We start from the raw sequence: 25,812 nt of genomic DNA on the forward strand, positions 1-25,812 counted from the left end.
CCACATTTGTTCAATGATTTAAAACACGTGACTATAGTCTAGCAAAAAGCACATTTGTATTTACAGTACTACACCTACTCATTGAAGCTTTTGTCTTTAATGTGAGTTTTTTCTTGAGTATAGAACGAAACTGCAAACATCAAGCTATGTGTTGGAGCCCACATGGGTGTTTTTTGGTTTCCTTCTAATTTTTGTTGAGTATTAATATGCCATGCAACAGGGAGATAGTACCATGTTGGTAATAGGTCATGTATTTACAGATTCAATTCAATTTCTATATAGCAGCAGTTCACAACATATGTCATCTCATAGGAGTTTCCATATTTTAAACAAGGAACAGAATAATCCAAAGTTGCCTTTGGATTTCCTGTGAGCAAGCAGTCGGTGATGGTGGGAAAGAACCCAAAATAAAAATCCCTTAACGGGAAGAAAAATTAAAAAAAACCCTGACAGAACCAGGCTCAGGGAAGGCAACCATCTGCCTCGATCAGTTGGGTGAGAGTGGGGATGAAGGGGGTGGGAATAATAGGATACAAGATGTAAAGATTCAGTCTAACTTAAAAATGGTAAAAGGTAGACTGACAGCTGTCACAAAAATCATTGCACAAGCATGAACACAACTAAAGAACTTACATTCTGTGGTCTACGACTGGAAAACAGAAGAATCAAGAGACCAAGGACTGACTAATGATTATAGTCTTAAGGACACATTGTGTGTCAAAATTTGTATGTCTTTGAAATTCTTTGAAGTCGAAATCTCTTGCTTTGATAACACCTTTGCAGATTCATGGCTCCTCAATACTTGATGTTGAGATGAGCCTTCTACATAAATTCTGGAAAGCATCTGATATTGGCTGTAATCTAAGGTGCTGTTAACTGGTCATTTCTTTCTCTGCAGCAGAGGCAGTCGTCATTAGTTTGACTGAAACAGTTCTTGAAATATTCTTCAGACTGAATGACCTTCATGACTAAAAGTAATGGTGTGCTGTTTAAACTGGACAGTTCTCGCCATAATAAGCATTACTACAGTAGCTGAACAGAATATTTGCTACTACCTTGGCACAGCCGAGTAGATCATTTCAAATGCATTAAGTATTATCAAAATACAGATTTTTCTGCGCATTTTGTCCTTGTGTCCACCTGCAAACACAGTTTTAGGTCTCTGAAAACTGGGCTTTTGGAAAACTTTGTCCAGGATGGAGATATTCTGCAATTCTAATTGCATGGTGGGCATGAAGACAAGAAAAATCAGAGTTTGAGCTTGTGAGAGTGTTCACCATTACCAGCTAAGATTACCTAAGGTGATTTGGTACGTTTTGTTGGCCAAACTATCCTATTTTAATTTTTCAGTGAATGTCCTGAACTGGATTAACTCCTATATTTCTTCAAGGACTCAGTGTGTTAGAGTACAGAATATAAAATCATTACACCGTGATAACCATCTTGGAGTACCACAAGGGTCGGTGCTGGGGCCAATGCTTTTCAGTTTATTTATAAATGATCTACCAAGTTGTTGTCCACCAAATGTGGTCTGTCAAATGTATGCTGATGATACAGTGTTGTTTGTTGATGCAAAAGATAAAAAGCAAGCTGCCCAAGAGCTGACAGTTGCTATGAGTAAAGTCTTTAAATGGCTTGATAGCTCTCAATTACATCTTAACGGCTCTAATACTGCGTGTATGTACTTTTCCAAAAAGATAACTGGAGAAATCGATCCAAATATCTATGTAAAAGGCCAAACAATTGAAGTTGTCCAAGAATTTAAATACTTAGGAATTATTTTAGATTCACAATTTTGTTTTAAACAACAGGTGAGGAAGATTACTAAAAGGATGAAATTCAACCTGTCCAATTTTAGATTTATTCGGAGCAATTTATCTTTGGAATCAGCTAAACTATATTTTGATGCAATGATTATGTCAGGCTGGCTGCTACCAGGCCTAGTTAGTGCCCTCCCCTCTCCTTCCTCTTTCCTTTGAGGGCAGCCCAGCAGGGCAGAGGAGGCAACAGGTGTTCCCCATCGGCCATAATCAGCCAGCTCATTAACAGGTAGAGGGCAACCGATCAAGCTTGATCTAGTCCACTATATAACCAGACACGACCCAGCTCTCAGTGCCAGATCGTAAAAGAAAAGACATGTTCCTTCTGGACCCACCTGCTCCTGCCGTTTGTGCCGTCAGCACTGGACCCTGGACCCTCCGAGCAAAAGGAAACACTCACCTGAGCCGACTCCCTCTTTCTGGTGTCCTTCCCCACTCACCGGTTGCTGCTCCAAACCCTGGCTGTCACCGCTGGGATCCAGTTCTGAGCATTCCCAGTTTACGTCGTGAGTTGGTTGTCCAAGTGTAGTTATAGCTCAAGTTAAAGAAGCACCATAGTTGTAAAGACTTCTGTTGTAGTTACCTCTCGCTATCCTTGTAAAGATAGCCTCGTGTTAGTTTAGTATTCTTGAGATTGACTTTTCTCGCCTAGGTGTTACCTACCGCGAGTTAGTGATTATTTTGGTCCCGTTACAGTTCTGCCCGGCCCCAAGGTGCCGCTGTAAGATTCAGAGCCTAGTGCTCTCTATTTCCATTCCCAGTGTTAATCCTGATTTCCATTTGTTGTCCCAGAGAACGCTGTTAATAAATCAGAGTTGCATGCTAACCCCGTCTGTTCATTTCCTGCACCTGAGCTCCCACTGAACCTCGTAACAGTACGATCCGGCCAAGACGTGAGCTCAGCAGGATAATGTAACAGTTGGAGGCAGCCCAAATTGAGCCCAGCAGGCTCAAAGGCTGGCTCTGCCCCCTCACCGAATCCCCTGGACATTTTTTTCTCTTGTGAGGAAAACCTTTTATATTATGACCACCTGTTTGAGTTGTGGTGTGAGTGGGAGAAGGCTCAGGATAGGGAGCACTGAGATAGGACTGTGTCTCGGGGTCGCAGGGCAGCCTCCCAGATGCCCTGGTTAATGGGCCACCTACCAGCCCATATCCTAAAATTCTTGAACTCACCCTTGCGATATGTTACCCTTCCTGCTTCAGCCACGTATCCAACCGGCACTCAACCTGCTAGCCCCCAGCCCACTAGTTTCCCCGCCAACTCCGAATCCACCCCAAGGAGTGTTAGAATAGGTGTTCTGAACCTTCAGTTGGGGAGTGATCATGATCTTACACCACTACCCGATTACCCCTCCTATTCCGTTGCCCCTGGCCCCCTGGACGATTTGTGCAGCAAGTCTTCTTTCGAGGGGACCCGTCTCGCTTTTAAGCACAGCCCCGGTCGAAAGCGGGGTCCCCGACACCAGAGCTCCCAGTCACCTCCCATCTCCATCTCCTCTAGCGACCTGTGCTCCTTCCTGCTCGAAAGAGCCCGTGGACTGGACAATTTCCACCCCAGCCAGATCAGTTCCCCACCTGAACCTGGACCCCAGCACCCTTACGAGCCACCCTCCAGAACGTCTTCCAGAAGGAAGAGAGGTTCCAGGAGACCCCAGACCTCGCCGCCGCCGAGCGCCGCAGAGGTCCCGCCGTCGCCGCCGCCGAGCGCCGCAGAGGTCCCGCTGCCGCCGAACGCCACAGAGGTCTCGCCGCTCCCCAGCACCCAGACCTCGCCGCTCCGCAGCAGCCACCGAGGTTCCGCTGCCGAGCCCCGTCTCCTGACCATCTCTGAGGGGGTCCTCGACGCTGCCTCACCCGTCTCTGAGGGGGTCGACGACGCTGCCTCACCCGTCACCGTGGGGGTCGACGATGCCGATGCCGCCTCACCTGTCACCGAGGGGGTTGACGCTGTCGACGCCGCCTCACCCGTCACCGAGGGGGTCGACGCTGTCGACGCCGCCTCACCCGTCACCGAGGGGGTCGACGCTGTCGACGCCGCCTCACCAGTCTCCGAGGGGGTCGACGCCGCCGCCTCACCCGTCTCCGAGGGGGTCGACGCCGCAGCCTCACCCGTCCCCGAGGGGGTCGACGCCGCCGCCTCACCCGTCTCTGAGGGGGTCGACGCCGCCTCGAACCAGCCTGATTCAGCTGACCAACCCCCTGGCCGAGAGACTGTAGAGCCTGGGTCAGCTGACCAATCACCTGGCCGAGAGACAGTAGCGCCTGGGTCAGCTGACCAATCCCTTGGCCGAGAGCGAGTAGCGCCTGGGTCAGCTGACCAACTCCCTGGCCGAAAGACTATTGAGCCTGGGTCAGCTGACCAACCCCCTGGCCGAGAGACTGTAGAGCCTGGGTCAGCTGATCAATCCCCTGGCCGAGAGACTGTAGAGCCTGGGTCAGCTGACCAATGCCCTGGCCGAGAGACTGTAGAGCCTGGGTCAGCTGACGAATCCCCTGGCCGAGAGACTGTTGAGCCCGGGTCAGCGGTCAGCCTCCCTGGCCCAGAGACTGTCGGGCCCATGTCAGCTGACAGCATCCCAGGCCCAGTGACTGTTCAGCCTCAGTCTGCTGACCAACCTCCCAGCCAAAAGACTGTGACTGTGTCAGCGGACAAAACCCCTGCTCCTGGGCCTCCAGAGGGGTCCCGCCTTCGTCTGTCCCCAGCCCGGCCTCCAGAGGGGTCCCGCCTTCACCTGATCCGGTTCCCAGGCCGGTCTCCAGCCCGGCCTCCAGAGGGGTCCCGCCTTCACCTGATCCGGTTCCCAGGCCGGCCTCCAGCCTGGCCTCCCAAGGGTCCTTGTCTCGTCCGCCGCCGCCGGCCTCCCAAGGGTCCTCGTCTCGTCCGCCGCCGCCGGCCTCCCGAGGGTCCTCGTCTCGTCCGCCGCCGCCGGCCTCCCAAGGGTCCTCGTCTCGTCCGCCGCCGCCAGCCTCCCAAGGGGTTCCGCCTCCTTCGCCGCCGCCGGCCTCCCGAGGGGTTCCGCCTCCTTCGCCACCGCTGGCCTCCCGAGGGGTTCCGCCTCCTCCGTCGCCGGCCTCCAGAGTGGTTTCGCCTCCTCCGTCGCCAGCCTCCAGAGTGGTGCCGTCGCCTCCGTCGCCGGCCTCCAGAGTGGTGCTGTCGCCTCCGTCGCCGGCCTCCAGAGTGGAACCCGGGCCGTCCTCCGGAACGGCCTCGTCTGCCCGTCCAGCACCCGGGCCGCCCTAGGAGTATTTTGCTTTGTGTTCAACCAGCCTTTTGAACTGATCTCTGGTCTGATTTGGACTTGTTTGTGTTTGCGTGGCTTAGTGCCGCCCCAGACTGTTCTGGACACTTGTTTTTTTTTTTGTTTTTTTTTTTGTCCCTCTGTCCACATCCCCTCCGCCCACCCGTCTCTTCTTGGACTTTTGTTTCTGTCCCTCCCTGTCCATCCCCCTCCTCCTCCCGGGATCATTCTGTTCGGGCACCAGGAGGTGCCCGTAGAGGGGGGGGTACTGTCAGGCTGGCTGCTGCCAGGCCTAGTTAGTGCCCTCCCCTCTCCTTCCTCTTTCCTTTGAGGGCAGCCCAGCAGGGCAGAGGAGGCAACAGGTGTTCCCCATCGGCCATAATCAGCCAGCTCATTAACAGGTAGAGGGCAACCAATCAAGCTTGATCTAGTCCACTATATAACCAGACACGACCCAGCTCTCAGTGCCAGATTGTAAAAGAAAAGACATGTTCCTTCTGGACCCACCCGCTCCTGCCGTTTGTGCCGTCAACACTGGACCCTGGACCCTCCGAGCAAAAGGAAACACTCACCTGAGCCGACTCCCTCTTTCTGGTGTCCTTCTCCACTCACCGGTTGCTGCTCCAAACCCTGGCTGTCACCGCTGGGATCCAGTTCTGAGCATTCCCAGTTTACGTCGTGAGTTGGTTGTCCAAGTGTAGTTATAGCTCAAGTTAAAGAAGCACCATAGTTGTAAAGGCTTCTGTTGTAGTTACCTCTCGCTATCCTTGTAAAGATAGCCTTGTGTTAGTTTAGTATTCTTGAGATTGACTTTTCCCGCCTAGGTGTTACCTACCGCGAGTTAGTGATTATTTTGGTCCTGTTACAGTTCCGCCCGGCCCCAAGGTGCCGCTGTAAGATTCAGAGCCTAGTGCTCTCTATTTCCATTCCCAGTGTTAATCCTGATTTCCGTTTGTTGTCCCAGAGAACGCTGTTAATAAATCAGAGTTGCATGCTAACCCCGTCTGTTCATTTCCTGCATCTGAGCTCCCACTGAACCTTGTAACAGTTTATGCCCCACATGTTGTACTGTATAACGAATTGGGCAATGGCCTGCAAAACAACCATAAAACCTATCGTAACAGTTTACAAACAAGCCTTAAAGGTTCTAAATAAAAAAACAAAAATGTATCATTATTGTCATATTCTTAAGAAATACGAGCAATTAAACTTGGATAACATTATAAAATATGCTGATTCTGTTCTGCTTTACAAAATTTTTCATGGCCAAGCTCCCCCTCCGCTACAAGAATTTGTAAAGAAAAATTCCAGCAGATCAACCAGAGCAGGCCCTAGAGGTAATTGTGTTGTACCTTTCAGGAAAAGTGCTTTTGGGCAGTCAATTTTCTCTTTTTGTGCATCACAAACCTGGAATACTATACCAAGTGCCATTCGTGAACAACCACACCTCACCTCATTTACTAAACATCTCAAAGCATGGCTATTGGAAAATCAGATCTGTGATCATAATACTATGTAAATTTGTTCGCCATTGATTGGGCTCGTCCCTGAAGACTCTGTGTAATTTGTTTTAAATGTGTAGACGTGGGCTTTGTGCAATATAGCCATGTGTAATAGTGCTTAAGGATTATGAGCGATGGTGATAATGGGATATGTGCAATAGTGTTAGATGGGACATGTATAGGGTAATTATATGTTATGTAGATGGGGATATGTGCAATAGTGACTAAGAGAAATGTGCAATATTATTATGTGCAATAGTGGGAATGGGAAATGTGCAATACAATTAAATGTAACAGTGTCAGAGGGATATGTATAGCAGACCCTTATGTTATAGTGACAGAGGGATAAGTGTAGTATGACAATGTGCAATAATGTAGAGGGATATGTGCAATAGCAACGAAGAGCTATTTGCAATATAATCATGTGTAAATGTTAATCAGTGGTTGGTAGCTGCCTCGATATCTCAGCTTTTGTCTGTTATGTCCACTAAGTGTTATTGTTTTGTTTTTTTTTTTGTTTTTTTTTTATATATATATGTTTTGTTCAGTTATGGTCTTATGATGTTCTCTAATTTTGATCTGCCAATGGGACTTGAGACGGAAATTAGCCGTATGGCTACAATCTATCGTATTTACATGAAAATGTACATCAATACGAATTGTCCCATTTTAAAAATAAATGAATAAATGAAATGAAATGAAATGAAATGAAATGGTGGGGGGCTGCACAGTGGCGTAGTGGTTAGCACTTTCGCCTTGCAGCAAGAAGATCCTTGGTTCGCGTCCCGGCTTTCCCGGGATCTTTCTGCATGGAGTTTGCATGTTCTCCCTGTGCATGCGTGGGTTTTCTCCGGGTACTCCGGCTTCCTCCCACAGTCCAAAAATATGCTGAGGTTAATTGATTACTCTAAATTGCCCGTAGGTGTGAATGTGAGAGTGCTTGTTTGTCTTTGTATGTAGCCCTGCGACAGACTGGCGACCTGTCTAGGGTGTCCCCTGCCTTCGTCCGAGTCAGCTGGGATAGGCTCCAGCCCCCCCCCGCGACCCTAGTGAGGATTAAGCGGTGTATAGATAATGGATGGATGGATGGATGAAATGGTGGGCATTGTCAAAATAGTGTTGGTGCCAGTTTTGCCCATTGGGCTTATGACTCCTCTTTCTTTATACATCATTACTGGTAGCCTGCTGGAACCAACAATACATGTCTTTAAGGCTTCTGATTGGCCATTGTGGTTTTAAGGTTTAGGCCTTTTGCTACCTGTTAATATGGCATGTACTTGCAGTGCTTTAATTTTGTTTTTGCATTTTGTTGGAACAAGAAAAAAAACTCATTAAAAGCACCTGTGTAACCTAAGGATACAATGAATTCCACCAATTAACATTTGACTAAACTCATGTCCTAAATGAAAACCCTTCCAGGTGATGACCCAGATCTGGTTCTGGTAATGACAATAGTGTGCAAAGCCGTCATGAAGACAAATATGGCTACTTTGAGAAATCTAAAAATTAAAACTGAGTTTACTTTTACTTCACTTTTCTGTTTACAATTCTATTTGTGTTAATTCAGTTTTGATGTCTTCAAAAGCCTAAGATGAGTCTGTGTCCAAACTTCTGACCGGTACTGTACCTCTGATATGTAGTTGTAGTGGAGATTAGGTCAAGTCACATACCTCTAAAATGATTAAAGAAATATGTTAAGTTACTCTTCACTGACTATAAAGGTTAACACTGCCACACCACCTCCACACTACTCATCAAAGGTTTCTAACCACTTAAGGCAAGAAAGGCTGTCGACCTCTAATTGGTTTCAGATGCTGTTAACTGATCCTCAAGTGAGGAATTATGGGATCCTTTTTTATGTCGAACTACATATTTCGGTAAACTTAACTTCTGCTGTCCTTCCTCCAGGTACGACTTGGATGCAGGAGATTGTACCTCTGATCATGAGTGGAGGAGATCCAGCCTCTGTTGAGAGTCTGTATAACTGGGACCGTGTTCCCTGGCTGGGGAAGACTCGGGCCTCTGAGCTCAATCTCGAGGATCGGCCATCTCCACGATTATTAACTACACATTTTCACTACAGCATGATGCCTCCATCATTCTTTGAAGCTAAACCAAGGGTAAATAGGTTTCATTTTGATTCTTCTTTTTACTGTAGCACATTTTCATCTTAACAGAAATAGCAAAATGAATAAAGAATTGTTTCAACATTGTTTCAGGTTATCTATGTCATGAGGAACCCCAAAGATGTATTTACATCTGCCTTTCACTATTATGGGATAGCTTCCCACTTGGTCAACCCCGGCCACCAGAGCGAGTTCCTCCAGAAGTTCCTCGATGGACAAGGTTGGTCTCATTGTCATACCTACAGTACGCAGTGTTTGTGTATAATACAGTACAGTACATTCCATTAACCTTCAAATGTATTTCATACTAAGTAACACCATTTAAGATAGATGGTGTCCAAAGAACATAACATTTTAAATGGGAAGAAATGTACCTTTGTATTAGATTTTACAAGGAATACTTCATTATCCTTCCAGTTATATTTGGCTCCTGGTTTGACCATGTAAAGGCCTGGCTGAAGGCTGAAAATAAGGAGCACATACTCTACATCTCATATGAAGAGCTGATAATGGTGAGACCTACTACAAAATATTTTTTTCCTTTTATCTTACAATTTTAAAAGATTAAACAGTCATCCAGGAATATGAGCCGAGCTGTGTTTCTGTGTGATGCAGGACCTGAAGGACTCTGTGGCCAGAATCTCTCAGTTCTTGGAGAAATCTCTTGATGCTGAGGTGATAGACAAGATTGCAGATCGATGTTTGTTCAAGAACATGAAGCAAAACAACATGTCCAACTACTCTGCAGTTCCTCGTGAATTCATGGACCAGACAAAATCGGAATTCCTCAGGAAAGGTGGGTTTCAAATTAGTAACGTGGAGGAGGCTGTACTTTCAGGACCATATCAAGTATTCCACACAAAGTACTACTTCATATCCTACCTAAGACCTGAAAGGTTTAATTCACCCAAATAGCACTAAGACTTGTGTTAAGCAACATGAAATTTGTTCGCCTTTACGCGTTGCGTTTCGAGACATGCTTTTATTCTGAAAGAGGTATGCACCGATACACGGAAGTGAAGTATTCTGTGAGTGCCGGGAAATTGTTGGTTATCGTTTGACGGTCCTTGTTAACGAAGTTCTGAATATCTGTTCCATGAAGAAGCCTGGAATCAATTCCTTAACAGTTTGCATTTGGACAAATTGTGTAATTATCAGGTAAAATAATAATGGAATCATCTGTAATGGCCTTTGTGGTGTCAAGATCTCAAATAGCCCATTCTGAAAGGTTGGAAAGAGGCAATACAAACGGACAACTATGGAAGCAGATATATATTTATATTTATTTTATACAATAACATTGAATAAAAATAAAAGTTAAATGCACAAACACACAAAGGTAAATTAGCTCTATGACTCCCTGACATGCATAAATACAAATGTTTATAACGTTAAATGAATAAAACGTTATAAAACAAACAGCCCTCTCCGTGCAGCCCTCTCCGTGCGGCCTCCGGCTCTGCAGATACATACTATTGGGGCCTCGCGGACACGGAAAGCATAAAACAAGCTTAATACAATCCTACTGCTCCAAGGAGTGGTACAGGAGGTCCTCCCCACTGCAATAAGACTTTTCAGTGCATCTGCATTTGGCAGATAACAAAAGAATTGTGATGTTATTAAGTGTTGTAACACAAGAACTCAATTACCCAGCATGCCACATACAGGAAGTGTGCATAGCAACCCCGCGCGCTGCATGGTTGATGTTGAAGCTGCCCGCATTAAAAGCCTAGACCAGCCAACACACCTCGTCTGATTATTATAAAAAAATAACAAGACAACACATGGTGTCAGAACTGGTCGTGAGCAGTTACAAAAAAAAGATGAGCCACGAGAGAGCCACGAGAGATAAAATAAAAGAAAGGCAAAAGTCAAGTCTACAAATGCGTGAATGAAAAGTGCTAAAATAGCAACATGCTAACTGACTTTGCTGCGGCGGGGGATGGCTAAGAGCGGCAGTGGAAGTGAAACGGAGAATGAAAGACAGATCGAACAATTAGAAGACGATCTCGTGCCTGAAATAGAGGACAACCAGCAACAACATAGGGCTGTGGAAATCCCGATACCCCGAGGTGCAGTCATGGACAAGCTAAGCCCACCTACTTCTATGCAACTGACCGGTAACCTTGCTGATAACTGGAAACGTTTCAAACAGAGATTCAATATTTATCTTGCTGCAAGCGGAGCAGGAGGTAATGATGAAAAACTGAAAGCTCACATCTTTTTGCATGTTATTGGAGAAGATGCTTTGGACATTTATAACAGCTTTCAGATGGATGAAGCTAATCTGACTTTAGCACAGTTAATGACAAAGTTTGAGGAATACTTTGTGCCAAGTCAGCATGTGACCTTTGAAAGGTACAAGTTCTTCACCCATGACCAAAAGCAAGGAGTACCTTTTGATACCTTTTGATACCTGGCAGAGCTTCATACACTAAGTTAAACATGTGAATTTGACACGCTGAGAGACTCCCTTGTCAGAGACAGAATTGTTTGTGGCACAGTGGATAATACACTTAGAGAAAGACTGCTCAGAGAGACTGGACTTACATTAGATAAGTGCGTCAGCATGTGCAGAGCAGCAGAAACCACTCGAGCGCAAGCAAAAGAGCTCCGGAGAGGTGAAACAACAGTTCACTCAATAAAGAAAGAAGGAAGGACAAAGAAAACATTTACCAAACAAAAAGAAAAATCTAAAGAGTTCAAATGTGGTAAATGTGGAGGCAGCCACAAACCAAAAACGTGTCCTGCCTTTGGAAAATCCTGCAACAACTGTGGAAAGGGCAATCATTATGCCAAATGCTGTAAAGCACCGTCAAAACAGAAAGTTCATACAATAGATGAGCAAGAAGAGGATGACGACGAGTTTATTGTGGACGTGGTGCAGGCTTGTACAACTGAAAAAGAGAAATGGATTGTTCCAATTGAAGTGAATGAGACAATAATTCCATTCAAGTTGGACACAGGTGCCCATGTAAATCTGCTATCGTGGGAAGACTACAAAACACTGACTGTGAAAAGCAAAATCAATCCTGCAAAAACAAAAGTGACTGGATACACTGGAGAACATGTTCCTGTTAAAGGTGGATGTATAGCAACCTTCAGACACAAAGGCCAACAGATAAGAGCACAACTACTGATTGTGGATATGTGTGTACAACCAATCCTAGGACTCAGTGCATGTGCAAAGCTCAATCTAGTCAAAAGAGTGTTTGTAGTGACATCACCAAATGTTGCAAATGATCAAGACTCACTCATGGACGAGTATAAAGACTGTTTCGAAGGACTAGGATGTCTCCCGGGGATACACAAAATACATGTGGATAAAAGTGTCCCTCCTGTTGTGCATCCTTGCAGAAAGATTCCATTTGCGTTGCGTGAAAAACTGAAAGAGGAACTAGCGCGCATGGAAAAATTAGAGGTTATCAAGAAAATCGATGAGCCAACCGAATGGGTCAGCTCACTAGTTGTTCTGCAAAAGAAAACAGGTGCTCTGAGAACATGTTTAGATCCTAGAGACTTGAACAAAGCAATCCAGAGAGAACATTTAAAGTTACCAACCAGAGAGGAAATAATGGCACAGTTTGCTGGAGCTAAATGGTTTAGTAAGCTTGACACTTCATCAGGTTTCTGGCAGCTGAGGCTTGATGAGGAGAGCTCAAAGCTGTGTACGTTTAACACACCTGAAGGAAGGTACAGGTTTCTTTGTCTGCCATACGGGATCTTGTCAGCACCTGAAGTCTACCACAAGACTATTCACATGATTTTTGAGCACATACCAGGAGTAGAGACAATGATGGATGATATTATAGTCTGGGGGACTACTCGAGAAGAACATGATGTTAGACTGAGACAAGTACTCGACTAGAGAAGTGAATCTGAAACTTAACAAAGATAAATGTGAGTTCGGAGTGAAAACACTTACTTTTGTGGGAGATGTTGTCAGTGAAGAAGGGGTGAAGCCAGACCCGAAAAAAACATCAGCGATCAACAACATGGAAAGGCCAAGCAATAAAGATGAGGTCAGACACTTCTTAGGGATGGTCACCTACCTAGCTAAGTTTGTCCCACAGCTGTCGACAATCTCAGCACCTCTCAGGAGTCTTCTCGAACAAAAGAATGAATGGATCTGGTCCCATGAGCAAGAACAATGTTTTCTGAAACTGAAAGAGATCCTCACACAAGAATCGGTATTAAAGTTCTACGACCCAGAAAAAAGCACCAGGATTTCAGCAGATGCATCACAGTATGGCCTGGGAGCTGTGCTGCTGCAGCAATATGATGAGCAGTGGCTACCAGTGGCTTATGCATCCAGAGCGTTGACTAGCACCGAATCCAGGTATGCTCAAATCGAGAAGGAACTGTTAGCCAGCTTGTATGCATGTGAATGTTTCCATCAATATGTCTACGGTCAAACTTTTGAGGTGGAAACTGACCACAAACCTTTGGTGTCCATCATGTTCAAACCTCTGAATGACTGTCCAGTTCGTATACAGCGCATGTTAATCAGACTGCAAAAATATGATGTGCACATGATATATACTCAAGGGAAGTACATGTACACAGCTGACACCTTGTCTAGAGCAGTGGATAAGGGAGAACACGAGGACAGCGAGAAAAGTGCAGAAACACAGGCATATGTGGACATGATAGTGACATCTTTGCCAGTTACTGCTGACAAAACAGAACAAATACGGAGAGAGACAAATGCAGACGAGACAATGAAAGAACTCAAAAGCACAATACAAAAAGGATGGCCCGAAAACAAAAAGGACTGCCCAGTGAAAATACAAGACTACTGGAACTGCAGACCAGAGCTCACTGTGGTGGATGACATAGTGTTAAAGGGAAGCAAATTTGTGATTCCATCTTCACTACGTAAACAAATGCTTCGAAGGATACACGAAGGTCACCTTGGTGAAGTCAAGTGTAAACGCAGAGCGAGAGAGGTGATGTACTGGCCTAGAATCATGTTGGTGTTTTCATTTGTACAACTGACTTCCCCTCTTGACGTCCCTTTAGTTTGCCCCTAGTTATGCTGCTATAGGCCTAGGCTGCTGGGGAACCTCTCTGGATGCACTGAGCCCTTCTCTAACTACCTATGTATTTACTATATATACCATTATTGCATTACATTCACTCTGTTTCTTTCTGTGTCCTTTCTCCGGGTGTCCCTGGTCCCAGAGCTGGATGCTGGATGCTTCAGATGTGTGGCTGTGTTTTATGGTCCTTGTGTCCCACCCCCCCACCTCTCTATCTCTACCCCTCTATCTGTATCCCTCTATCTCTACCTCTACCCCTCTATCTCTACCTTTCTACCTCTTCTGTCCCTCTCAACCCGCCCGGCCAGCAGGCAGATGGGTCCCCCCCACATTAGAGCCGGGTTCTGCTCGAGGTTTTTTTTTCCCTGTTAAAAGGGTGTTTTCCTTGCCACTGTCGCCTTTTGGCTTGCTCTGGGGGTCAGGCATATGGGTTCTGTAAAGCGTCTCGAGACAATTTGACTGTAATTGGCGCTATATAAATAAAATTAAAAAAAAAAAAATAAATCAATCAACATATCAGCCAGACAACAGCTTCATGTGAACTATGTCATACCTACAAACCCAAACAACAAGCTGAGCCGCTGATGACTCATCCGGTGCCCCATGGACCTTACTACAAGGTTGGTACTGATCTATTTGATTTTGATGGAAAGAGTTATATAGTGGTCACTGACTACTTTTCAAACTATCCTGAAGTTGGATCACTGCAGACTACATCAAGTAAAGCAGTCATAAGCTATCTCAAGACTGTCTTTGCTAGACACGGTGTCCCGTGTGAACTGTTTTCAGACAATGGACCTCAGTTTTCAAGTTCTGAGTTTGCTGCCTTTGCCAAAGAATGGGGATTTAAACACCTAACATCCAGCCCACTTTATCCAAAGTCCAGTGGCTTGGCAGAAAGCTCTGTGAAAACAGTAAAAAACTTAATGAAAAAAGCAAAGGACAGAGACGACTTTCAGAAAAGTTTACTGATCTACCGAAGTGCACCTCTAGAGAATGGACTCTCACCAGCACAAATGCTAATGGGTAGGCGCATTCGCTCCAACCTACCTGTTAATGAGGAACTGCTGATGCCTAAAAGTGCACACAAAGTCAGAAAAACAAAGGAGGAACAAAAAGTAAAACAAAAGACACTGTATGATCGTACAGCAAAACCCCTCCCTTCACTAAAATCTGGAGATGTTGTGCGTCTGAGAGACATTTCTACAGGCACTTGGAGACAACAAGGTCGAGTTGAGGAAGAAGTTGCTCCACGCTCCTACAGGATCCAGACAGACAACGGATTGGTACTGAGAAGGAACTGCACTGATCTTCAACTACAGCCAACTGAAAAGGACACTACAGCTCAGGAGATGATTCAACAGGATACAGCTGAGTCTACACAACTACCAAATGTCAAACCTGATAACACTGACTCTGGTCTGACTGCAGCATGTGCATCACCAAGAGCTGCTGGACTAAAGTCACCACATGTTGAGAAACTGTCTAGACCTAAGAGACATGTTCAGCCTCAAAAGAGGTTGATTGAAAGCTGCTAAAAATGTTTTAATGTTAAGTTCAGAATTAAATTTTTAAAAAAAAAAGGAAGAAAAGAAAGAAACAAAATGTTAATATGAATGGTTTGCACTTTATTAGTTTACCACAGAAGAAGGTAAAAGTTAAAAAAAAAAGTAAAGAAAAGTTTGGTTACAGATTGAAAAGTATTTTTTTTTAATAATTCAAAGCTATGTTTGAAAAAAAAATGGCACTTTGGCAGGGCTTTATTTTTATGGGTCAAAACAACAAAAAAAAATATTTTCTTTATGGGGGAAAGATGTGATGTTATTAAGTGTTGTAACACAAGAACTCAATTACCCAGCATGCCACATACAGGAAGTGTGCATAGCAACCCCGCGCGTTGCATGGTTGATGTTGAAGCTGCCCGCATTAAAAGCTTAGACCAGCCAACACGCCTCGTCTGATTATTATAAAAAAATAACGAGACAACACAAGAATCATATCACTTTGCCTGCTGATGAAACCACTTTACATTCTAACGCCATTCATTATATCTGTAAACTTATCAATCAATCAATCAATCAAACTTTATTTATAGAGCACTTTTCATACAGTTAAAAATGCAACGCAAAGTGCTTTACAACATTAAAAACATTAAAAACAAGAAAACCCGTCCCTCCCTCCCTCCATATATACATATATGGACACAACTGCAGAAGCACGCACACGTACACACGTCCACACACACACACATACATACACACACACCCATACATACACAGACACACACACACCCACAGACACACACTCCCACCACTGACAGTAGGGAGACATGGCATGCCACTGACGATTGTGGAAAACGCCTCGATTGGGGTCGTCCGCACTGGGAGGAGTCGCAGGCCATGACCACTGGGGGCGCTGGTACCCAGACCCACAGACCCCCCAACCCCGACAGACAGGGGGACCCCCACACCGAGGTGGGGAGCCCCCCCAACCAGCCGGGCCTAAGGGACTCATGGACAGCACCCCCAGCAGCAGACCAGATACAGCCCCAAGTGTGGAGGACCCCCCTGAGGAAACACTGGAGTTAAATAACTAAAAATGTAAAACTACAAGATAGAATAAAAGACCTATAACATAAGTAAAAAGGTGAAAGGTTTAAAAAAAAAGTAAAAATACATATGAAAATGAATACAAAATGATAAGAACATAAAGATTTAAGAGGTTAGTTAAAAGCCTGATTAAAAAGGTGAGTCTTTAACCTTCTTTTAAAAATATCGACAGTCTCTGCAGTCCTGAGGTTCTCCGGCAGGCTGTTCCACAGGCGGGGGCCATAGTGGCTGCCTCATTGTGGGTTTTATCTGCACCTACTTTTGTCATTTGCACATCTAAGCACATTCTCATTTGCACATTCTGTTTATTTGCACATTTCTGTATCACTTTTGCATATTCTTGTATATTTTGTCAATTTTTTTCTTTCTATATTATATTTTCTATATTTTGATCTTATCTGACTTTATGTTATTTTATTTTGACTTTACATCCTACCCTAATATTCTGTGTTGTCTTCTTGTTAACCCCTTTGTTGAATATCCATGCTGCTGTAACAACTTAATTTCCCTCCAGGGATTAATAAAGTAAGTCTAAGTCTAATTTTCTACAAATAAATTCTAATTCTTCTTGTGTTGTGTTTCAGGAATAATTGGAGACTGGAAAAATCAGCTGACAGTAGCAGAAGCAGAACACTTTGATGCTGTTTACAAAGACAAAATGAAAAATGTCAAATACAAGTTTGTATGGGATTAATAGAAACTCGGTGACAAAAACGAATATTAATGCTTAGAATTTAGAAACTTGCTGTGTATGATATTTGTTTTACTATATATACTATACTGATCTTACAATGAGCATTTTTTTTCATCTGTTCAGTTCACATTGGACACGTTTAGTGCAACTCCTCATGTAACTGGCTGACATATTAACAATAGTCTGAAAGTTGTCATTAAAACAAACAGTAGTTGCTTTATTAAATATAATATGGAGCATAGTTTATCTAACACTTTTGATTACTACATAATTCCAAATGTGTCAGTTTTGATGTCTTCAGTTTTGTTCTACTCTGTTGTAAATAGTAAAAATAAAAACTTTTCAGTAAGTGAATGTGCCACCCGGTACACCGATAGAGAGGTGGATACATTAACAAAATAATTAACATTTTTAAACAGTCTTTAACAGATTTTTTTTGAACAAATTAGTTTTTAATGTGTTAATTTACTGATTTTCTGTATTTTGTTTCATTACAGATGAAGTGCTTATTTACATAAACAACCACTACAAAATTGTAAATAATATCCACATTAAAAATCTGTACTTTTATGAATGAAATAAAATCACAGAGATCAATTCAATACAGTGTTTATGTTACTAGTGATATTTAGTATAGTGCACAATGGAACAAAGGTAAAAACATTAAGGAATACTTTAGCAGATAGCATTTATTCTATCAGTGAGCATGTGTGTTTTTTGTCTGAGCGGTTTCATGTGTGTATACCACATGCTTGATCTAATCTTAGCAGTTAAATGGTTCTTGTTGCAGGAATCCACAGCAGAACTAGATCCAGTAAAGTCTCCCTGAGGACTGGAGGCTCTAGGTTTATTCCAGCAGTGATCGGACAGTTGATTGTTTTTCAGCTTGTCAGTTTCTCCGCGTTCTCTTGATCTCCCCACAGTGAAATTAAACATATTCACTGATGGTTACAGACAAATGTAAGGTATTAATACCACAAGCTGCATAATGCTATCTTTTTGATTTCATTTATTATTTGTACACTTTTTTGTAATGATATTTTTTCTCATATAACAGTGTTATGACGTGTGGCCGCAACTAAAGGAAGACACACCGGGAATTACAATTAAAATATATATCTTTTAAGTCAAATTAAACAAAATGGAAGCCAGACTTAAGTATGACATGGAGTTGAGGAAGCCAAAGCATAAAAAATATAGGAACATAACCAAACCCATTTGTGAGGTGTCTGTGGAGAGAAGCAAGGTGAGCGATTAGACTGTACCTAAGTAATCCAGGGCCACTGTAAGTGATGCTGACCACACTAAGCAACCAGCAGAGCCCAAAGATATATAGGTTAAAACTAGGCCAGCCTGAAAGATGACCTCAGGGGCCTTCACAAACAGCATGTTTGACTCATGTCCATTCAGCTAATTTGAAAACCAAATGGAGACAGAGAGCACTGTATGACGGACTAAGTAAGTGTAAACGTTGGCACAAGTAGCCCAAAGCAGCCAATATTATTATTAAATCGCTTTTTTTTTTCAAAAAATCATCAAAAATTATAAGGATGTATTGTTCGAGCATTTAAATATCTGTACCAAATGCAATAGCAATCCATCCAGCTGCAGTTGAGGCAGAAGATAACTACTTTTGTGCAGTTTACCACAAGATGAAAATCATCAAACATGGATCTGCAGAAAAATAAAACACTTTCTGCTTCACAATCATAGGGTTTGTGGAAGCAGATGTGATGGAGAAATAGTGTAGTTTCTCAGACATTAATGATGTGCAGGTCAAGAAGAAACACCTGTTGACACTGACTTGCTTCATAATAAGTTTATTACAAAGGAGACCAGCATCGATCAGACAGAGCTTGCTGGGGACGATTCAGCCAATATGAACCTTGTAAAATAACTTTCTGAGTTCACTTATATAGGTTTATGGTTGCTTGTAAAGCCTTAACCTATGTTCTTCCGTTGGTGACCGAACCCTTCTAATAAAACAAAATTCTAATATTCAAGGTCTGGCATATAGGAGCCCCTCTCAGCAATAAACTATCTACACATTCCAGAACATGCAGTAATTAACACGTCTCAGGACAGATACCACAATAGAAATATTCTTAGTAAAGGAATTCAACTGCCAATTAACTTACAATTTGAATTAAACGTTTCTCTGAGATATTTATACTTTTCTCTTACAGAGACCATTACCTTGGCTGAAGTGCTGTAATGCTGAGAAGATGTGCAGATAAATTTGGAGAGACAGCGAGATCCCAAAATGGCTTTTGCCATATGGCCGAGCGGTTTTGCCATATGGCAGAGCGGTTTTGCCATATGGCAAAATGGCTTTTGCCATATGGCCGAGCGGTTTTGCCATATGGCATTCAGCAGTGGCTTATGACAGACTCAGGATTGGTATATGGCGAAATTGTGTGACTAATCATTGTTGACGCTAGTCACAAAATACTGTCATGCAATGTGCTTTTGATTCACGTGCAGTGCGATTTAGGTTTACTATATTTTTTATGTTTCTCACACTGACGTCTGTACACGTATGACCGCCGATGAGTACCGTAACGTCACAGGCCGTGTTAGGTGGCTAGGCTAACCGTGTTAGACACCGGAGCCAGCCTAGCCTTAACCGGCCATATGCCCTAATAGTCTATACACTGTATATACTGTGTGTGTGTGTGTGTGTGTGTGTGTGTGTGTGTGTGTGTGTGTGTGTGTGTGTGTGTGTGTGTGTGTGCAATCGCAAGACGTATGCTTGCACTTTTGTTTTTTTATGAACGACTGTACATTATTAATAGCGCTATATTAAAACTGTTACAGTTGCATGTCATTTCCAAGGGTCATAAAGACATTCTTTTAATTTTGAAATCAGCCATATACAGTTTCACTTGTGAAATATAAGCCACACAGTTTGCACCACATCTACCAATTCTACAGCGATTGGTAGTAATAATATTACTAATAAAGGCAGGGACAGGCCTTGCGTGTATGTACAGATGATACTTATTTTTTCACTGAAATATCCGCTGTATGAAAAAACTGTGCTTCTTTCACACGGTCAGATATCTGCCAGTAGGGGGCGTCGTTGGTGTATTTTTCCATGTCAACAATGACACAGTTTTAGAGGTTTCTTAGGTGAAAGATGAGAGATTGCAGAGAGATGACTCAGAATTGAAACTCAGTACACGCCATTTTTAATTCCTCTACTTATCCACCACCGCCACATGGTTGATTGTGACCAGTGACATTATATACGCCATTACCAGTGGAATAGAGTGCCACACGCCATCATCCTTGCCATATACCGTTTCAGGTTTGCCATGTGCCGTTGCATTTTTGCCATCTGGCATTTCGGTCTTGCCACATGGCACTTCTGGTTTGCCATCTGGCATTTCGGTTTTGCCACATGGCATTTCCTTTTGCCACATGGCATTTCTGGTTTGCCATCTGGCATTTCATTTTGCCACATGGCATTTCTGGTTTGCCATCTGGCATTTCATTTTGCCACATGGCATTTCTGGTTTGCCATCTGGCATTTAGGTTTTGCCACATGGCAATATATATAAGTCCTTTATTTCTCCCCACGCCAGGGGAAATTCACATTGTTACAGCAGTTTATGTAGCAATAGACGTAGTAGTAGAAATAAAATAATAATAGAACAGTAGTAATAATATTTAGGAGGGTGGCAGGGGGAGGGGTGATGGTGGTGGTGGGGGGTGAGACAAGGAGGGGTGATGGGGCTGTATGTAGAGTCCGGAGGTGGTGGAGGATGGAGGAGAGGTGGTGGTGTTGGTGGTAGAGAGCTGAGGTGTGAAGAAGGAGTTGGCTGGTCGGTGCTTTGATGAGAGGGGGGAGGAGTGGGAGCAGAGTCAAATCTCTTAAAGAACAGATTCAGCTCATTGATCCACTCCCGGCCTCCTGCTGCAGCTCCCCTCTCATGGCCTCTGCTGGAACCAGAGATGGATCTCAGGTCTCTCCAGACCTCCCTTGTGTTATTGTCCTGCAGGTAAGATTCCATCTTGGTCCTGTAGCTGGCCTTGTCCGCCTTGATCTTCGTCTTTATCTCCTTCTGCACCCTCCTCAGCTCCTCTTTGTCCCCAGATCCAAAAACCCTCCTTTTCTCCTTCAGCAGGGCCTTCAGTTCCAGGGACACCCAGGGTTTGCTGTTAGAGAAACACAGTACTTTCCTGGTCGGTACGATGTTCTCTGCACAGAATTTAATGTAGTCCGTAATAGTGTCAGTCAGTGAATCAATGTCCTCCCCATGTGGACCACACAGCACATCCCAGTCTGTGGTCTCAAAGCAGTCCTGCAGCACCTCAGTGGCCTCGTCAGACCACTTCTTCACATACCTGATGGTGGGGGGTTGTTTCTTCACCATAGGTATGTAAATGGGCTGCAGTCTCACCAGGTTGTGATCTGAGTGGCCCAGCGGGGGGAGGAGCTGTATGCATCCTTGATGTTTGCATACAGCAGGTCCAGGGTTTTATTGTGTCTGGTATGGCAGGTCACGTACTGGGTGAACGTGGGGAGAGTGGCAGAGAGCGATGCATGATTAAAGTCTCCTGAGATGATGATAAGAGACTGAGGGTGAGATGTTTGCAGCTGGGACGCTTCAATGTGGATGAGTTCACAGGCTGCAGTCGCATCAGCTGAGGGAGGGATGTACTGTGTACATCCCTCCCTCGCCTGTAATGGCTATTACATGTGATAGCTATATGTATATATATATATATATATATATATATATATATATATATATATATATATATATATATATATATATATATATATATATATATATATAATGAAAGTCGGAATATATATAATGAAAGTCGGAATATATGGAATGAAAGTCTGAATATATGGAATGAAAATCCGAATATATTGAATGAAACTCTGAATATATTGAATGAAACTCTGAATATATGGAATGAGAATCTGAATATATGGAATGAAAGTCTGAACACTTTCATTCAATATATTCCGACTTTCATTCAATATATTCAGAATTCTAGATTTTATATATATATATATATATAATTTCCTAAACGGCATGCCATATATATATATATATATATATATATATCATGGCATATATAACACATATACCAGTGGTACCAGATCCATTAGAGGTGGGAGGGCCATGGAGGTTGTTGTGCAAACCAGGGGCACATACTCAGTTTTGTCACACTGTAATGTCAGTGCGTATTTCCAATGACAATCATTGGATTATTGATTAAAGTGCTACATTTCTCTTAAATATGAGAATGTTTTAAACTGTGGATAGATATTTCTCCTTTGTTGCAAATTCGAGCAGAAATGTGTATATAAACGTGTATATAATTTGCCTTGTTTTTCTCACTTTAATTATTCTATGTTTCTACAGAAATACCTTCAAGTAAAGTTACAGAAAGTGAGATCCTTGACTTCAGCTTTTAAATTGTCACTCTGACACTCTGTTGGTCTTGATCATTACATCATTGCTATTCATTGTTCTGAGATTCAACGCAGCATGAGAGACAGATTTCGAGAACTTCAGCTGTGCCTTAAACTGGCAGAACCGGTTCTTCAGGGATGGAGGTGAGGGTTTCACACATCAGCAGAAGTGTGAATGGCCCTAATTAGCATTTGAATCTTGCTGTTGTCTGTCATGACTGGTTGCCACACACACTTCAAGATTCAAGATTCCTACCTCTTAGTATACAAGTACACAAAAATAAAACGAGAACGAAAACCCCACTGCAGTGCAGCAGTGCAGTGCAGCAGACGTCCTCTGCAAGCTGCCACTCATCTAAGAAACAGTGTTGATTGATTTGTTTGGTTTCCGTACAAGGAAATGACATGCAACTGTAACAGTTTTAATTGCCATATGGCAAAAGCCGTTGCCATATGGCAAAAGCCATTGCCATATGGCAAGCCATTTTGCCATATGGCAACGGCTTTTGCCATATGGCAAAAGCCATTGCCATATGGCAAGCCATTTTGCCATATGGCAAAAGCCGTTGCCATATGGCAAAAGCCGTTGCCATATGGCAAGCCATTTTGCCATATGGCAAAAGCCGTTGCCATATGGCAAGCCATTTTGCCATATGGCAAAAGCCGTTGCCATATGGCAAGCCATTTTGCCATATGGCAAAAGCCGTTGCCATATGGCAAGCCATTTTGCCATATGGCAAAAGCCGTTGCCATATGGCAAAAGCCGTTGCCATATGGCAAGCCATTTTGCCATATGGCAAAAGCCGTTGCCATATGGCAAAAGCCGTTGCCATATGGCAAGCCATTTCGCCATATGGCAAAAGCCGTTGCCATATGGCAAAAGCCATTTTGGGATCTCGGCGCTGCTGTAAATTTGTCAGCTTGCAGCTCTTAATCAAAGGCTGTCACCTTTTAACACGAAGCTGCATTCGGAGTATCAAGTAGAAAAACCGTCTGATTTTATTTTCAACTAGAATCTCTCTGAAATCTTGATAGTTTAGCTGTGTGTATGGGTGCAAAAAATGTACTATTACTTCCTGAAAACAAGCATAGTTAAGAGATGTTACGGAGTGACATTTCATTGCAGTTAGTACTATGCAGTATATGAGCAACTTCTCATATTTACTATTTTCGTCGTGTGACTTGAATGCAGCACCGACGTTAGCTAGGAAAACGGCTAAGATGTTACCGCCTTATGAGTTTCGATTCCGATTTTTTTCCACAAATTGTATTTATTGCAGCAATATTAAGTTTCCGGAACACAGGTGCTGTGACACTGGACATTTTACTGCTCTTCACTGACCGACTAATACACTTATTTTGAGGTTAAATCATAATACTTCTGGTATTATTTGCTAACGTTAGCTGGACATAGCAGGTCTGCTAGCTGGTCCTCTGTTAATCCCTCATCACAGACTAAGGATGATGCATGAAGGCAAAGACACAGAGCCGACAACTGCAAACAAAGGGCTACTGCTATGATAACAGGTAGCTGAAGAGTCTTCTTTTTAGTTATTCAGTGTTAAGAAATCTTAAAGTTTTGCTAGCATGTAGTTTGTCGGAATCGGGTGTTTCAAACTCTAAAAAGTTGGACTCGTTTGTGTGCCAGATACACGTGTCTCGGCAGTTGTTTTGAAAGTCTACCAGGTTTCCTGTAAAGCTCCTTTTGCTATCAACATTCTTTGTGCCAGTCAGGTTTAATTCTGAAGCACCTTGTCCTCATCATTGTACATGATATGTGCACAGTATCATAAGCGGGGAATTTCAATGATAGTCTTATTTTAAGGGAGAGAACTGTAGTATGACAAAAATGTATTTTGGACACAGTTGTTCCTGTTTGACCTCAGTTCACTGTAGGTGGAAACCTCTCTGTGTTTCAGAATACTGAATCATGACTAGTTGTATTCCAGTTTCTGATATCTCCACTTTCATTCTGACTAGTGATAATTCTGGCAAGCCCTTTTAACATAACACAGTTATACTGGATATGTATTGACAGATATCCATAATCTAGGTCTTCTGGTCTAAAAGAACGCTCTTCCTATAGACAATTGTAATTGTATATATATATATATATATATATATATATATATATATATATATACACAGTATCTCACAAAAGTGAGTCCACCCCTTGCATTTCTCCAAATATTTAATGATATCTATTCATGGGACAACACTGACGAAATGAAACTTTCATACAATGTAAAGTAGTCACCGTACAGCTTGGATAACAGTGTACATTTTATCTTCCCATCAAAATAACTAAAACACAGCCATTAATGTCTAAACTGCTGGCAACAAAAGTGAGTACACCCTGAACTGAAAATGTCCAAATTGGGCCCAAGTGCACATTTTCCATCCCCAGTTTCATGTGACTTGTTAGCGTTAAAAGGTCTCAGGTGTGAAAGGTGAGCAGGTGTGTTTAATTTGGTAATATCACTCTCACACATCTCACATTGGTCACTGGAAGTTCAACATGGCACCTCATGGCAAAGAACTCTCTGAGGATCTGAGAAAAAGGATTGTTGCTCTACATAACGATGGCCTAGGCTATAAGAAGATTGCCATCACCCTGAAATTGAGCTGCAGCACGGTGGCCAAGAGCATCCAGCGGTTTAAGAGGACCGGTTCCACTCAGAACAGGCCTCGCCATGGTCGACCAAAGAAGTTGAGTGCACGTGCTCAGCGTCGAATCCACAGGTTGTCTTTGGGAAGTAGGCGTAGGAGTGCTGCCAGCATTGCTGCAGAGGTTGGAGGGGTGGGGGGTCAGCCTGTCAGTGCTCAGACCATACGCCACACACTGCATCAAATTGGCCTCTATGGCTGTCGTCCCAGAAGAAAGCCTCTTCTAAAGATGATGCACAAGGAAGCCCGCAAACAGTTTGCTGAAGACAAGCAGACTAAGGATATGGATTACTGGAACCATGTCCTGTGGTCTGATGAGACCAAGATAAACTTATTTGGTTCAGATGGTGTCAAGCGTGTGTGGCGGCAGCCAGGTGAGGAGTACAAAGACAAGTGTGTCTTGCCTACAGTCAAGCATGGTGGTGGGAGTGTCATGGTCTGGGGCTGTATGAGTGCTGCCGGCACTGGAAAATTACAGTTTATTGAGGGAAGCATGAATGCCAAAATGTACTGTGACATACTGAAGCAGAGCATGATCCCCTCCCTTAAGAAGCTGGGCCGCAGGGCATTATTCCAACATGATAATGACCCCAAACACACCTCCAAGATGACCACTGCCTTGCTAGAGAAGCTGAGAGTAAAGGTGATGGACTGGCCAAGCATGTCTCCAGAC

At 43.4% G+C, this 25,812-nt stretch overlaps 1 protein-coding gene across 3 annotated transcripts in view; it reads left to right on the top strand.

The window, feature by feature from the left end:
- The window catches only part of LOC111588291 (sulfotransferase 2B1-like), a 33,672-nt gene that overhangs the window by 904 nt on the left and 6,956 nt on the right, over nucleotides 1–25,812 (top strand). Inside the window, exons 2-6 of one of the 3 annotated variants that reach the window (XM_023298579.3) lie at nucleotides 8,473–8,684; nucleotides 8,784–8,910; nucleotides 9,108–9,202; nucleotides 9,306–9,486; nucleotides 16,926–17,637. In XM_023298579.3, coding sequence (XP_023154347.1) covers nucleotides 8,473–8,684; nucleotides 8,784–8,910; nucleotides 9,108–9,202; nucleotides 9,306–9,486; nucleotides 16,926–17,035 — 725 coding nt within the window. In that variant the 3' untranslated portion in view covers nucleotides 17,036–17,637. Of the gene's footprint in view, nucleotides 1–8,472; nucleotides 8,685–8,783; nucleotides 8,911–9,107; nucleotides 9,203–9,305; nucleotides 9,487–16,925; nucleotides 17,638–23,308; nucleotides 24,000–25,812 lie in introns of those variants that run through there. The other 2 variants (XM_055004582.1, XM_055004583.1) reach the window with 2 other exon arrangements.

The sequence above is a fragment of the Amphiprion ocellaris genome, chromosome 18, assembly GCF_022539595.1.
Source record: "Amphiprion ocellaris isolate individual 3 ecotype Okinawa chromosome 18, ASM2253959v1, whole genome shotgun sequence".
NCBI lineage: Eukaryota > Metazoa > Chordata > Actinopteri > Pomacentridae > Amphiprion > Amphiprion ocellaris.